The 16,744-nt window shown below is 32.4% G+C and overlaps 1 protein-coding gene across 1 annotated transcript; it reads right to left on the bottom strand.

Moving 5' to 3' along the window:
* Positions 1 to 12,066: 12,066 nt before the first annotated feature.
* LOC128238028 (ATP-dependent DNA helicase PIF1-like) lies at positions 12,067 to 14,454 on the bottom strand. Its single transcript, XM_052953594.1, has 4 exons — positions 14,443 to 14,454; positions 13,064 to 13,079; positions 12,442 to 12,864; positions 12,067 to 12,356 (listed from the first exon to the last, which is right to left on the bottom strand). The coding sequence occupies exons 1-4, from the start codon at positions 14,452 to 14,454 to the stop codon at positions 12,067 to 12,069; spliced, it is 741 nt and encodes a 246-aa protein (XP_052809554.1).
* Between the last annotated feature and the right edge of the window lie 2,290 nt (positions 14,455 to 16,744).

The following is a 16,744-nucleotide window of genomic DNA, read 5'->3' as shown; positions in this document are numbered from 1 at the left end:
AATCCTAACTGTCTTGTAGAAATAAAAAAATGTTCATGAAATTAAAATAGGTAGAATATTAGGTTTGGAATTAACCATATAAAACAAAGAGTTACTTATTATAAACCTATACGGACCAAACCAAGACGAACCGCTTTTTTTTGAAACATTAGAAAATTTCATAAATGAATACAGCGATCGAAACATAATCATTGGAGGAGATTTTAACACCTTTTTAGATAGTAATTTAGATAAGAAAAATGGTAATGTTGAACTACATAAACGAGCGAGACAAACTCTATTAAGCATGATCACTTCCTGTAACTTTTTGGATGTTTGGCGTGAACAACACCAACATAAAAAGCAATATACTTGGCATTCAAATACTAAACCCATCACCCATAGCCGATTGGATTATTTTTTAGTTTCAAATTACTTGCAAAACATATGTATAAGTAGCAAAATTATCCACGGATTTAAAACTGATCATTGCTTAGTATATATAAAACTAAATTTTTTAGAAAACAAAAGGGGTCCAGGATATTTTAAAATAAATAATAGTATACTATTAATTAGCGAATACCAACAGCTTATAAAAGACACAATTACAAACACTGCTGAGGTCAATAAGGAAACAAACCCCATAACAGTTTGGGAGATATTAAAAGTAAACATAAGAAACTCAACAATAAATTTTTCATCAAATTTAAAGCCAAAAACAAACGAGAAAGTGAAATACATAATAAACGATATATCTAATTTAGAACAAAAACTAAACAATACAAAGAGTGAAAGTAACCAAATAATAGAAGCGATTTCAAAACTTAAAGGTGAACTGGACGAGATACTCACTAAAAGAATAAATGGAATTATTTTGAGAGCAAAAGCTCGACATGTGGAAAATAATAAGAAAAACTCTAAATACTTTGCAAACCTTGAAAAAAGGCATGCAGAAATGAAAACAATACACACTTTAAAAATTGACAATAAAATTATTAGTAAACCTTCAGAAATATTGAATGCTCAACGGACATTCAACAAGAAATTATACACAAAAGATGATATTGATTTAAATAACAATAGTGAGTTTTTCTCAACACCAATTGCCAAACTAAATGATGAAGATAAAGCTAGTTGCGAAGGTTTTTTAACAGAATACGAATGCAGAGAAGCGTTAAAAGAGATGAAAAACCAAAAAAGCCCAGGGTCTGATGGTTTCACTGCCGAGTTTTATAAGATATTTTGGAACGATATAAAAATATTCTTTGTCAATGCTATTAATCAATGTTTTACAGAAGGTAATTTATCTTCTCTTATGAAACAAGGTCTAATTTCTTTAATTCCAAAACAAGGCAGAGATTTAGAAGTGATCTCAAACTGGAGACCAATAAGTTTACTTAATGTAGACTATAAAATAGCAACAAAATCCATTTCAAATAGAATGAAAAGAATTTTAAATAAAATTGTTAGCCCTTTTCAAACAGGTTTTGTTCATGGAAGATACATTGGCGAAAACATACAACTTATCGATGAAAGTATGAACTATTTTAATACTACAAATAAGCCTGGGTTGATATTTTTGCCGATTTTGAAAAAGCTTATGATACTTTAAGCCACGAATTTATACTAAAATGTCTAGAACATTTAAATTTTGGTGAAAGCTTAATAAACTGGGTCAAACTCTTCTATAATAATAGTGTTATAATAAATAATTGTTTTCTCTCTGAAGAATTTCAAATTGGGCGAGGCGTCAGACAAGGCTGCCCCCTATCATCTTCTATATTTATCATTTGTATTGAACTGCTATCTAATACAATACAGAAAAATAAACTAATTAAAGGGATACAACTTTATAACAATGAAATAAAACAATCTCTTTTTGCTGACGATGCTACATATATTAATGATGGATCCAAAACATCTTTCGAAACTTTGATAAAAACAATAGATAACTTTGGAAAAATATCTGGCTTAAAATTAAATTCATCAAAATCTACAATCTTAAGAGTAGGGAGTTTAAAATCATCATATATTGCATACTTAGATGGTTATAAGTTTCAAAACGACAGTCATGAAGCCAAAACACTTGGAATCGTTTTTATCAAGAGCAATAGCAATATGATTCAAAATAATCTTGTTCCAAAGCTACAAAGTTTCAAGAATTGTCTCAAAAGTTGGCAACACAGAAAACTGACACTTTTGGGAAAAGTTACAGTAGTTAAAACATTAGCGCTTCCAAAACTTATATATCCCATGACAGTTCTACCTTCACCACCTAAACACATCCTTGATGACATTAACACGTCAATTTTTAAGTTCATTTGGAATAATAAACCCGACAAGATAAAAAGGAAAGTACTAATGAACGATTTTAAAGATGGTGGCCTTAGAGTTCCAAATATTTATATGTTAAAAAAATCGATCAAAGCGTCATGGGTGAAGAGACTACTGGATGAAACAAATAAGCATCAATACAAAACTTTTTATAATGACGCTTTACATAAATTTGGAGGCAGGTTAGTTTTCGAAAGTAATCTCGACGAAAAAACAATAAACATCATTGCACATAAAAATAAATTTTTAGCTGAAGTACTCTTATCATGGTCTGAAATAAGCAAATATATTGGAAATAATAGTTCAAGTAAAACGATATTATGGAATAACTCCGACATAAAGGTAAATGAACAAAGTTTATACTATAATAAATGGTATGAAAATGGTATTAAATTTGTCGAACATATCTTTGATTACAGATCAAAAGAATTCTATACATTTGACGAGATAAAACATCTTTATACTATAGGCAATTCTGATTTCCTCAAGTATTACCAGCTAACGGCTAGTATACCGAGTAAGATAAAACATAAATTGAAAGAGGAATCAGTTGTAAATCATAACATAGTCTCACTTGTTCAAAAGGTTGAAAATACTAAGCAAATTCTGTATACTATACAAATAAAATTCCTTAAAGCAAACCATGGTAAAGAAGATAAATGGAGTCAAATTCTAGGAGCAAATCTCGAGACAAATATGTGGAATAAAATATTTACTTTGCCATTAATATGCACCATTAATACAACAATACGAACCTTCCAATACAAATACATTTATAGACTTAAACCAACAAACAGATACCTATATCAATGCAAGCTCACAAACTCCAGCTTATGCCAATTCTGTTCAGAATATATAGAGACAATGGAACATCTTTTTTTGGGAATGTAGACTGGTACAAAATTTGTGAAACAATCTTAATAACCTATTATTGTCAATAAATATCCAAATTTGTCTAAATATTAAAATAATAAGTTTTGGATTTTTTCAAAAATCGAATTTTAGTCGTCTCATTAATTTCTTGATTGTGTTGTTGAAATATTTTATATACTTTATGAAGCTTAGAGATATTACTCCAACTTTTACAGCTTTCAAAAACTACATAGGTTTACCATACAAAATCGAACATGAAATTACATTCATGAATGACAAATTAACAGTCCACGAGCAAAAATGGCATGTATTAAAAGAAAAATTACATTTAAGCAACACCCTCTAGTACAGTCTTTATTTCTTCTTCTACATTTTCGTAGTTTATAAATGCTTTATTTACTTAATTTTTTTTTTTAGTTAAAAATTGATTCGCATTTTTGTTTTGTCCTTTCCTTTCTGTTTTGTCAGGTTGTTTCCGAATATAAAAATGTCTACTATTTTCTGTATGGGCACCACTCTTACGTCTTAAATAAGTATTACATGATAAACACCATATGTTTTACATTACGTGTGTATGTGATTAATTGTGTTGTGTAATATGGACTATTTAATAATAAAAAAACAACTTTAAATAAAGATTCTTGTATCTTTTTAATCTTATCTTGACACAATCAAGCAAACATGGAATTGTATTAATAATATAATAATATGCATTTAAGGCAGGTTGTATAGTTGCAACATCTTTGTTGCTGTTGATGGATTCAATAAGCTCATTTTCATTAAAGCTGCCCTCTTACAGATTGAACTTTATTTTTTATGTCTTGGAACGAGCAAATTTTTGCGAAAATGCGTGTAAATCAGTTATATAAGACTGCTTACCGGATATTTTTATATTTAAGTTCAAAAATTGATGTTTTATGCATTTTTTTTAAACTGTTAGTAACGGTTTAAGCCATAAAACATTAATTTTAGAACGGAAATATGAAAATCCACGATCTGATCTTTTGTCAGCAATCTTTTATCATTGGTTTGCAGATATTTATGCAGAAAATAGTTCTTTCCAAGACAAAATATAAAACAAGTTGTAAACACGGTATTTATGTGAGAGTGCAGCTTTAAAGCATTAAACTGGTGTACCTATCCAATCAATAACTAAGGATTTTGAAAAGCTGAAAGAGAGCCACCAAGGAAATAGTTTGTGCCTTATTTTTTGGCTTCCTAAACACTTCTGAACTCTTGGATTTGACTAAATAGCCCTACACTAAGGATGCAAGGACGTGATTTAAAGAGCAAAATTGTCAATTGGTCTTTTTCAACTGGGCATATGAGTTGAGTATATCTTGAGGGGCGGATCAATGATTTGGCATAAGAGGGGGCGTTACTTAGAAGTGTAACCTTTTCACTTGCCCCTCCTTCAGAACAAATTCATTTGATGCAAGGTGTTGACAGGGGGTTAAGGGTACTCCCCTCAGAGCAATTCTAGTCCGAAATTTTTGGCATATTTTATTACTCTTTCACTTATATTGAAATAAAAAGTAAAATTGGCCGATTTAAGTGTATAATTTTTTTTATGTGTATATAATGTGTATATCAGGTTATACATGGTAACAACATACACATGTGACATGCATTGGTTACAAAGCACACAGCTGATGCTTTAATAATGGTCATGCTCCTTGATACTGTAGGGTTTCATACATGTATGCTATGCTCTAATTTAGTGAGTGTTAGAAATGACACCTCAAACTGTATTCATCGGGTTGTGAAGTCTGTCCCAGTTGAATGCTTTTATCCAGTGTTCCCAGACAATGACATCAGTGTCTAAAGTCAATTTCCGCTGAAGTCAAGCCTCGTCAGATAGACGCTTTGTCAGAATGTGTAATGAACTATAAAAGCACAAGAGCTATGACCTGTCCCACAATGACGCTAAATTAAGTATTTAACAGCCTATCAGTTTTTGATTTGTTCATTACTTTTCTTATTTAAAAAAGAAATCATTACGAGTTCAACAAAGAAATAGTTTTAACGTTTATTAGACAAATCTTGCCATATAATCTAAAGAATTATTACAGAACAAATACATGAACCACAAAAATGTTAAATGGTTACAGTGACTTTAAAGGGACTTTGTCACATTTTCTAGAGACATCAAAACAATAATTTCTATTGTGATAACAATCAAAACATGACGTTAAAATCTAAGCTAAAATAAGCTACATTCAGATTCATTTTTCTGTAAGTTTCACTCCATAGTGTTTATTCATTCCCTAGTTAAAACACCATAAACATATATTGTAAGTCCTTTTTAAAACTAAAGTACATGTATATATAAATAAAGTGAAATAAAATAAAAATTACATTCTCAGGCAATACTACTTCAAATTTTCAATATTGTTTCCTCTTGATTGATTATCATGCTTCTAACAAGACTTTTAACCATCTGGTGAAATGAACATCACTCACAAACATTGTCAAGACAATTCTTGAATCCATACATATGTAAACCTTCTAAAGTGTTATGACTTAAAGCTGCACTGTTATAGAGTGAATGTCTGGAAGCAAGTGATATAAGACTGCTTATAAAAATATTTTTTTTTTACATTTATGTTTGAAAATTTATGTTTTATGGCTAAACACGTTATTAATTTTAAGACAATTTATTTTTCGGCAATGCTTCAAACAATTGACATTTGGTCTTTTGAAAGTTACCTTAAATGGCTGGATTGAAGGCATTGATGCCCAAATAATATTATTCTGAAACAAAAATAAAATTTATTGAAAGCGATTAACTTGGAAATACAATAACATTATACATTGCACCTAAACTTTTATGTAATGGTCTGAGAAACTTAATATTTAAAATTTCTTGAGATTCTTTTTCAATTTCTGTTAGTATCGTTTACTGAACAAGTACACTTGATACTATTTTCACAGGCTACAGAGGAAGTATATACAGGTGTCCGGAACAGTTTGTGTCAACTCAAGCGATGTTTACAGTCACTATTTGAATGATCACAGCAATGCCAGTAATATACTCTCGAAGAAAACCATTGGTCAATTCGTGCCAAAGTACTTCTGAAATGTGTACAATATCGAAATTACAGGAAAAAGTTTCAATCCTTGGGTTTAGCAAAATAAGGGAGGAAGAATGCCTAATGTCCTTCATTTGCTTATCTGGCTATATAGTCAACAACCAAAAACAGATAAAAACAGTGACAATATTGAATAACAAGACTATTGCAGTACGTATTGGGTCTATTGAAGTTTCACTGTCAAATATATAGGGATTGACCATCTTGATCTATCATGTACTGAAGATATTAATATAATCTTCAACACAGTAAAACATGCACAAGTTTGTAGTGGTAAGCTTGTTGACAAAAAAATCAAGAGCCAAGAAATAGACTTTTACAACACTGGATGAAAAGTGGTAAAGAAAATATTTCAGAACACATATTGTCTTCCACGAAATGTAAAGGTGTTGTTTCCTCTACAGCATATTCAACAACATGTTCTGTATGCCTTCAACAGACAACAACACCTGTTTCAAAGCCGGAACAAAAATCCAACTCTTGCACTGATACAAATGACAGATTGAAATTATTGAAGTCATTGTTTCCAGGTTGTAGCGATATCATGTTAAAACTGTTAACAGTACACTGTAACTTCTGCTCTAAGCCTGACAAGGACCCCAGATCTAGACGCTAAGATAAGACGATATTGCAGGTGTGTCTCACTCTGTGGAACCGCAACCCTCAAGCCTACGTCTCATTATGCGACAGTGGAATGCTTGTGTTGCCATCTGTCAATCTCCTGCAAAGATATAAAAACTGTTTTGAACAAAAACCTGGTTTAAACAATAATATGCTATTGTGGATGTATAACGAAGCCAAATGATTAAAAGTTGATATGAGAGGAGGACTAATTTTTGATGAAATGGCAATCCAAGATGACCTTAAGATGTCTTTCTATGGTGGTAAAAAATGGTTTATGTTTTGATGGTGCTAGTAATAACAGAGCCTTTCAAATGATGCATTTTGAAAGTAAAGAAGAGGCAAAGGATGAGAACTTTACAGCAAAAAATCCCTTTTGTGAAAATAAAGCACCATGATAATGGACTACTCCCATAATATTAAAAACACTAAGAAATAATATAAATTCAAGCGGTGATAAAGATATCTGTACTCGGAAATTGACTTCAGCGGAAATTGACTTTAGACACTGATGTCATTGTCTGGGAACACTGGATAAAAGCATTCAACTGGGACAGACTTCACAACCCGATGCGGATTCATCAAAAATTCACTAATGAACACATTTTTTAACAAAAACATCTAAAATGAGAAATCATCTAGCAGAAGATGTATTGAACAAAGACATGCTTCATCTGATGAAAATGTATCAAGCATCTTTGCATGATGGGTCCCATTTAAACAAAACAATTGAGGTACTATTGTACACAAGTGAAATAATTGAACAGTTTCGAGATCGCAGGCCAATATCAGACCTAAATGATCCTCGACTTGCCTGTCTGACAAAGTTTGAAGCATGGCTAGACAAATGCATCAGTAGAAAATGACAGCTTCAACAAGGGCCAATATGTTTCTAGGTATAGAAACCTACAGTGATTTAATAAGTATGGTGGGAGGATTTACGGCATTGTGTAAGCTTCGAATTAGAGTCCAGAAAAGAAGCTTGGTTCCTGCTGGATTAAACAGTGATGTGATAGAAAACTATTTCTGCCAACAGAGAACCATATATCATGGTTCGAACAGCAACCATACAGTACATCAGTACAAATATGGCATCAGTGCCACTATTCTTGGACAAAATGCTGTCTCCAAGAAAAGAAATGCCTTTTTTTTTACAAAGAGAAAGTCTATTTCACCATTCATCATTTCACAGCCAGGACCATTAAAGAGCAAGTGTATTAGGTTGTGTAAATGGTATTCGTCAGTTTTCATCTATTATATGTATATAATGAGATGATATTTGTAATTCTTACATGTATACATGGAATGTTCAATAATGGAAAATATGCAAATGAACAGTGAAGAAGTGAAGTCATAGGTATATAAAATTAGTATTTGCCGATATTGTTACCAAAATTTAAGATAAGAATGATCAAATAATTCAAAATATGTGGTTTGTTTTATCTTAAACCTAAATCCTTGAACAAAGCCTGTTATTGGCTGTTAATGATGACTTGTCTATGACTTAAGGTATCCGATTTACAATTAAGCTCAATTAGCTCAATTAATGACGTGCATGTATCAAGCATCTTGTCTTGACCCCATATTTTGCCACATATTTTGCCAGGCCCCATATTTTGAGAATGCTTTTATATGGTATTGCTTACAGATGGTCATCACAACAAAATGCATTTGCAATGCTATGGCAGTTTGTATATTTTCCCAATTTCATCTGAAATCAGACATTAACAAAAATGTTCATTTTGGAATACTTCTTGACAATTTTTTTATCATACAATGTTCCTATAATACAAAATTGTTACGATACAATATAATAGGGGCATCAGTCAACCTAATTAAACACTATTGTACATAGGACCTCTCAAACAAACATACAAACATTCACTCTCGAGTCCTTTGTAAACTTCATATTGTGTAACAGGCGAGATATTATGACGTTTTTGTTCATTTCAATATTTAGCTCCAATTGGATAACCGCGATCATTTAACAAAACTACAAAATCAATTGGCCTTAATTTCTCAAAAGGTCTTAAGTCCCTAATAACAGGATTAAGCTTCACTCATTATTTTGGTTTTATATATTGTGCGTTAAATTTACTGCTTTTAAATGTTAAATATAGGTTATCTCTAGGAAAATCACAAAAAACCCATTTGTTATTTATCAATCCATTTTATTTATTTAGTTTGGCTAATTGAAATGAGCTACTTAAGCCTGTTATGCTTAAGAGGTTTCAAGAAACTGGGGCCGTACAAACGTATCTGTGTTTAATAATAATGATTTTTTTCTTCTTTTAAAATAAGTATAAGTATTGATCGTACTTTGTTCTTGTGTTTATGCTGTATGAAAGCAATACGGCAAGCGAGCAAATGACCAAGAAGCACTAGTGCGCTTTTTGGAATTAGCTTGTTTGCCATACTGCTCTCATACAGCATTAAAGGGGCTTTACAACGTATGATGAAATAGCAAAACAAAAATAAAATTGTCGAAAACTGGCATTAACTTGGTAGTTGGTATCCATTTGCACAATGCATTGAAACTAACTAACTAAAGTACCACATAGTTTAAAATTAATTTAATTTTCGCATTTTTTTCATATTTTTTCCATTAAAAAAGATTACTATGTATGTATACCTAGTAGAAATCATTCTCATCCATGATTGGTTAGTCGATGTAAACACATGATATTACCAAGTTAGGTATATAGCTTAAATATTCCAAAAGTTTAGAGTAAAACTTCGTAGCACAGTGGATACAACACATGCCTGCAATTTTGGCGACACCGATTCGAACCTGGTCTTCGACTCGATTTATATTTTTACATTTTGGTATTTTTTTGTCAATTATGATATCAAAAATAAAACATTTATTAAATAATTGTCCCAAGATTCATTACAGAAAAAAACTTTTCGTGCCAATCTGGTGTAAATTCCTTTAATGGAAGAAAAAATGCAATGATCCCTTAATTATATTTTCCACTGTTGCTATTTTGTCTAAGAAAAGTGTTATACCGTAAAACGTGAAGGATCAGAGCAGCATGTTGTCCCATCTCTGGAATGTTCAAATATGTTCTGTGTCACCTGGTATTCTTCACCATCTACATCAAGCATTCATCATCACCTACATAAAGACAAATTAAGTTCATTGATTTTGAAAATATCTAACAGAAATGTATAATTATTCTTGAAAACATGACATTTTTATTCTCTATAATAACTATTTCATGCATTACTTTTGGGGGTATACTTCTGACTTGTGATACAATTATTAACGTAAAATGCTGACAATTATACCGTTTCATGAAGAGCATTCAGAGCAGGCCAAAGGAACATCCCCAGTCTGTAAGGTGTCCCACATTTCATCTGGAATGTCCTCACATTTTTGTTGAAACCATGCCTGGCATTCATCACACTGGAGCCATTCTTCACCATCTATATACTCTTCAGAAGATCTTTTACAGTTGTATTTAGTCAGAGCTGCCCTTTTCCCTTTCGCTTTGCCTTTTCCTGGAGCCCTAGCACGATTCCTTGTCCGTGAGGCAACAGAGGTACTAGTTGATGGCTCAGATGCCTCTACTGACAAAATATCAGGGTTGAGGACCTTATATACAGAAACAATCTTTTCCCTCAGAACATCCGCAATATCTTTTTTCTTCATACTACGGGCAAATGGAACTTCATATGCAGCACAAATTTGTCCTTATTTATGTTTAGTAAATTCCTTGTTCATCATATTATTGGAGTTTGAAATGCAGTTAATCTTGAGTTTAAAATGTGATTCATCCTTATTTTCCGAAGTATTAGTTAAAATGTCTTTAATTGAAAGGTTTACTTCAGATTTGGTTTAACGTTTAATTTCATGTCTGTGAGCTTTTTTTTCGATTACATTATATTTGTCTTTAGTGTCTTTTAAAAGCTGTTTGTGGCACACCATTAGGTACTTATGTACAATTTCTTTGTATAATGCATGGAAGATCTCAGGTAAATCCATCAGAAATAATTTAGGAAAGAGCATTTGCATGTCCTCATCACACTGAATGTATGATCTTTGTTTTGTGCTTTGAACACTTGCGTGTTCAAGAGTTCATTACTTTTTTATCTAAAGTCATAAAAAAATAAAACATGTATCACTAATATAGGTTAAGGCTTTTCTCACATTTTGCTTTCTTTCAATTTCTTGAAGAGTTTTATCTGCTGTATAGTCAATATCGCCATCTGCAACCAGCCTTTTCAGTAAAAATCACTTTTACTTCTGACTCTTTGACTGATTTTTCAATATTTTTGTCTGGATTGTTCTGATTTGAAATAATGTTATTTACTGATTTTTCCCTTTCCGGCATCTGACATTGTCACAGATGTTGAAGGATGTTCCTGGCTACCGGTAAATGTGACCTCACTTGCAATATTATGAACAGATAATTTAAAAATTTCCATAACAATACTTGAGGCAAACTGTAAATGTTCTTGTGACAGTTTTTTGATAAGGATTTAATTTTTTAAATCTCCCCTGTAATTTTCACTAGTGACTTGTTTATGATTTAAAGCCAATAATGCCGTCCATTCCTTTGGTGATGTTGTTGTTTTCTTTCTGAAACATTAGTCAATAACTTTTCAATTCTTTTGCACTCAATTTTACAGAAGTTTGTTAAGAGCACATCGAGAGGTAAAAGCGAAAAGGTTCTATCTGCTTCTTTATTTAATGTCACTTAGAACCTTTTCGCACTCACCCCTCGACATGGTCATAATTTTCACAAACAGCATTGATCTTCTTCTGTATGTCTGTAACAGGGTTTTCAATGTAGTTTAATGTCTTTAACTTCTCAACATCAACATATTCTGGTAATACAGTCACTAAAAGTTCAGGATCTGGCATTAAATTCTGTTCAATGAAGTCAATTTCCTCCAAATCAAAGTCTGAGTCTGAGTCATTCCCTTCAGCTTCAGGTTCAGTAGTTTTTTTAATATACATGTACTGATTGTTTGAGCAACAACTAAAATCAGGCAAGCATGGAAGACTTTCTGTGTTTTAAAATTCTGAAACCACAGCTTTTGGTAGATAGCACAGAACTTTTCTATAGTTTAAAAGGTATACTCATTTGGATAAAACAGACCTTCCAATAGCAACTGACAATTGTCCAGACTGCTATACTCCTTTGCAGTGAACTGTCACCTATTCATGTGTCATGCCTTGGGCTTTGTGAATTGTCATACCATAGCCTAAGACAAGAGAAAACTGCTCACGCTCGGCTACAACACATTTTCTTGTCATACCGTATTTTGAGAACAAATGTCTCTTAATGTCATGAGTTTGATTTATATCAGAAAATAAATCAGTCACTGAGTCATCTTGTAAAGATTTCACACATCCTTTCAGGCCATTTACTAGTTTTCCACCAAGATCGATGAGAAGAATAACAGGACAGTTATTTTTTTTAAATGAAGAAAGTTTGAAGCTAAAATCTTATTCAGATATTTTTGAGAACCATTATTTTGAACGGCTTGTTATTCATTCCATCACCATTTAATTTATTAAGACTTTCATTACTGAAAATGGTAGCATCAATATTTCTTGAAAATAGGTGGACTGTCTCAATATCAGCTGGCATTGTCCTCTCCAATCTTTTCAAAAACTTGTCAACTTCATCTGAAATATTCCCAAGTGCAGTTTCCCTCACAGATTGAACTAGAAGATCTTCTTCCTGGCGCATTACTTTTTTCCAATTGATTTTATGCGTTACACAGTTTTTAAAAACTTCACTTTCAAAACAAAAACTGCCGCTGTCGTTGTGTAGATCATCAGGTACTGGCGGCAGCAGATAAAAATCTCCACAAAGTATGACCTGGAGCCCACAAAAGTATTTTCTCTTATCATGTTTTGTTCTACAAACAGCTTCAAGTTGGTAAAACTTTTTTTGAGACAGAATAAAAATTTCGTCAATGATAACAACTTTTGTTTGTTTAACATTTTCTCTTACATTTTCATATTTATCATCATTTTTAAGAAGGTTTATCAAGGTCAGGATATCATAGCGTCCATCATACAGGCCAACCCGAATGAAAAGAAACAGTTAGATTCATGTGTGCATACGTCAATATAGTAAATGTCAAATGACCTCAGTGCATTTTTCATAAGAACAAAAATATCGCATGTATAAAATCAGTCGTACTTTGACCAAAACTGTTCTGGAAAGTACAAATGTATGTCATAAAAAACAGTGGTGTAGTTAAATGCAGGATTTGTAAACTTAAAAAGTACAAATTTGGTATGGCTCAAAATGAACTTTCGTCTCTTTTTTCCATTTTTTCTAATAATTTTGATATCAATCATTGGAATATTCATTTTATACCTGAATGTTTTTACATATTCATTTCTAAATTCAGATGAATATAAATTGTTGGTATCAAAACTTGGTATCAAAGTCCTTTAAGTCTTTAAGAGCAATATCGCACTTGCAAAGGAAATAGAGATGACGATCAACATGTACATGTACGAACAATTCCATCAAGCATAATGCACCAGTCAGTTGAAACCACGACCCCCCCACCTGACTCTGAAACCGGAAGTCAAGGTTGATAGAAAAAAACAGGAAAACAGAAAAATGGGAATAAAGTCAAAAAATCGTATGACCGGCGAATTTCTTCGTCCTTAAATTGCGATGGCTGTCAGTCTGCAGAAATTCATTGAATGGAGTAAAAAGATGATTACGTGGGCCGGGTAGCGAAACATTCAATACCATGTAAGTATAATATACAGTACAAAGTGCATATTTAAAAAAAAAAAATATTTTTCAATATTTTTTTCACATTTTCGGTATTATAATTTTTAGTTTAGAATTATAAGTTTTTTTGGATTTTTTAAAAAAATGTTTGAGTTTGAAAATCCGTAGCCAGTGGCTTGTCCCTGTATGTTTTATTTTAGTATACACATTTGCGGGAGCCCTGTGCAGTAAGAAATACACGAACAGCTCCAACAGTGCAATGACACATCAGACATTAATCATGTAATTCATTATCACTATCAGCTGCTGTCAAATTGCTATTTATGTTTCATATGTTTACAACTCATAAACCGTCTCCGTGGCCTAGTGGTTAAGCGTCCGCCTATGGAGCGGGAGGTCGTGGGTTCGATCCCTGGCCGCGTCATACTAAAAGACATTAAAAATTGGTACAAGTTGCTCCCTTGCCTGGCGCTTGGCATTTAAAGGGTAGTGCTTGAAAAAGTGGTGTACTCAGTACCGGTTTAACCCAGGAGAGTTGTACCCCGTGTATCGGTGCTTTACATCGAGCACGTAAAAGAACCAAGGGGTCTCTTCGAAAAAGAGCTAGGGTATCGCACCCGGACTTCCTTGTATCCCACCACTGTCTCTTCAGCGTGCTGTCCCTTCAGCAAAAACAATGGACCCCGTTGGATATAAGTGCTTGCACTTTCACGGGTTATCCTTGACCGCATTTTCGCTTTGATTATTAACAAATTAAATTTACATTATCTTCAACTTATTCGTCATGACTCTTATAAATTTTTGAAAAGTTACAACAAAAGACTCACGTTCACCCTCATGTTCGCTCTTTGCGCCACAACGGAAGATGCGTTAGAGCATTTGCATCTCCAACGTTTACAATAAGGATCGCGTATAACGAAGCATTACTTGTTTATACTAAGGCGATCAATGTTATAATTTCTATATATATTAATTATACTATTTTTACAAATATATATTTTTTTTATTAAATGGCAGTAGGCGGAAATCTATTTAAGTTGTGTGTCGGTGTTCTCTTGCCTACATTTGAAATATACAAAAATAAATGTTTAACAGGTTCAAAAAAAAGTAGGACCATAAATCAATATGTAAAATACGTTTCATTTTTAAGCCATGAGGTTTACGACAATCCGTTGTTTTAAGTACTTGTGAAACACGCACTAAATGGTTACAGTTGCCGGTATTTTCATACACGCTTAAACCAAATGCAATATCAACCATATGTTACCTAAAATCTATTTTCTTTAACATCACAGTGGGCTGCACGGAATATCTGGCTTCCGTAAATAAGTAATCAGAATTAATATCATGACCGTAGAAAACAAAATCGTCTGTGTCGCTTGTATATCGACATTACTACTCAATCAGGTCTTTGTTGGAGGGTTGATGAATGTAAATAAGAATTATTTGGTTGTTGACAGCAGGCTTTACAATTCGCGGAAAATGGATCTGTAAGACAAATTGTCGTAGCTCATATATTTTACTGCGTCCGAATCGCACTTATTACAAAAACATAATGATAACATATTTCTCATATATTTTACTCGTCCCTATATATTGTCACTTTCATTTTTAAAATTTGGCAATAATGCAAATGCTGTCCAACTGAATAAAATAAACAATACTTTTCTAGACACCTTGTTATACATTTATACTAATATAAATAATAAAATAATTCTGGACTTCATTGTAATTCATTCATGTGCCGAGAACACAAAATTCAAAGACAAAAGTCCGATATACATGTCGACTTGATATTTACGTAAGTTGTGGTGAATGCCACGTGCTATGTACCCCATGACTGGGTCAAAATCCTAGCCGATCTTTTATTTATATATAAGTACAGAACAAGAATGTGAGTCGCTCAAGAGTTCATTTTCGTTGTAATTACCAGCGGTGCACGATCAGAATTTAATCAACCATTTATTTTTCTGTTGTTTTTCTGTATAATAATCAAGAAATTACAAGAAGTAGATTACATGTGTCGCTGATTTATGTAAGCTTTCTATTTCATTACACTTAGACACATCTTGAATGCGAACGTTATACTTTCATTTCTAAGCACACTTGTATTTTCTGCCTGCTCTCATAAACATGTACTAGACCATTCTGTTTTGTTTTGCAATTTATAACAAACAGTACTTATAGGATAGTGAAGAGGGCTTTCTGTGCTATTGTTTATACATTAATAATGAGATTAAAAAGACAAACAGTATTTAGTTATTTAATTTATTTATATATAAAAACTAGCCACGATAACCCGATATGCGCACGATAAATTAGTACACATTATTCTCGAAACTTCTGCATAAAATAGTTACTATACCCAACCCATGCTGCTGTGTTAACATCATTCACGTTGGTGGAATATACTGTAATGCATATAGAAACGAATAACATGAAGATGTACCCCACAGGGGAAACTTTGTCATAGCCTCTTTTAAAGGGACCCAGTATTTTTTTTACTCAGGAAACAGTATCATGTTAGCGTTTATCTGCCTTCACAAAATGACTCCAGCTAAGTTTGCTAGTATACATAAATGAATTAAACGTACAGCATGTCTATTCTGATTGAACGGTTTTTAAACTACCAAATATGCCATGGTCGACTTATCAATTGACGAAAAAGAAGACTGACAATCCGACCAAATATCACTAAAATATATATGCTTTATATTACATGTGAATACATTCTTTTCGAGGAATGAGTGTTGTAAATCTCAGTAAATTACAGCTGTTTTATGTTACGTAATTTTAATTCGAACTTCATAGAATTTTTAAAAAACGTTAACCTTGTTTATCAATCCACAACAATTCCTGTACGATCCGCATGAAGATCAATGCTACATTTGGGTTTAAATTAAAAAATATAAATATCATCGAAACACGTATTGTCGTATAGTAGACGTTATCTTTGTGCAATGTTCGTGTGTTTTTATTTGAAATGGACATTAGATAAGAGTGAGGTTTGTGCACCTAAATTGGTTTAAACCCCCATTTAATTTACATTTTACTGCCGTTCCAAGGCAGTACCTTACAACGCTTGATAAACATACCTAGTTTTTATATACAGTATGTATGCACTGTGCT

Source organism: Mya arenaria, chromosome 6, assembly GCF_026914265.1.
Source record: "Mya arenaria isolate MELC-2E11 chromosome 6, ASM2691426v1".
NCBI lineage: Eukaryota > Metazoa > Mollusca > Bivalvia > Myida > Myidae > Mya > Mya arenaria.
Note: the sequence above shows the minus strand (reverse complement) of the source record. Positions and strands in the feature narration are given on the sequence as shown.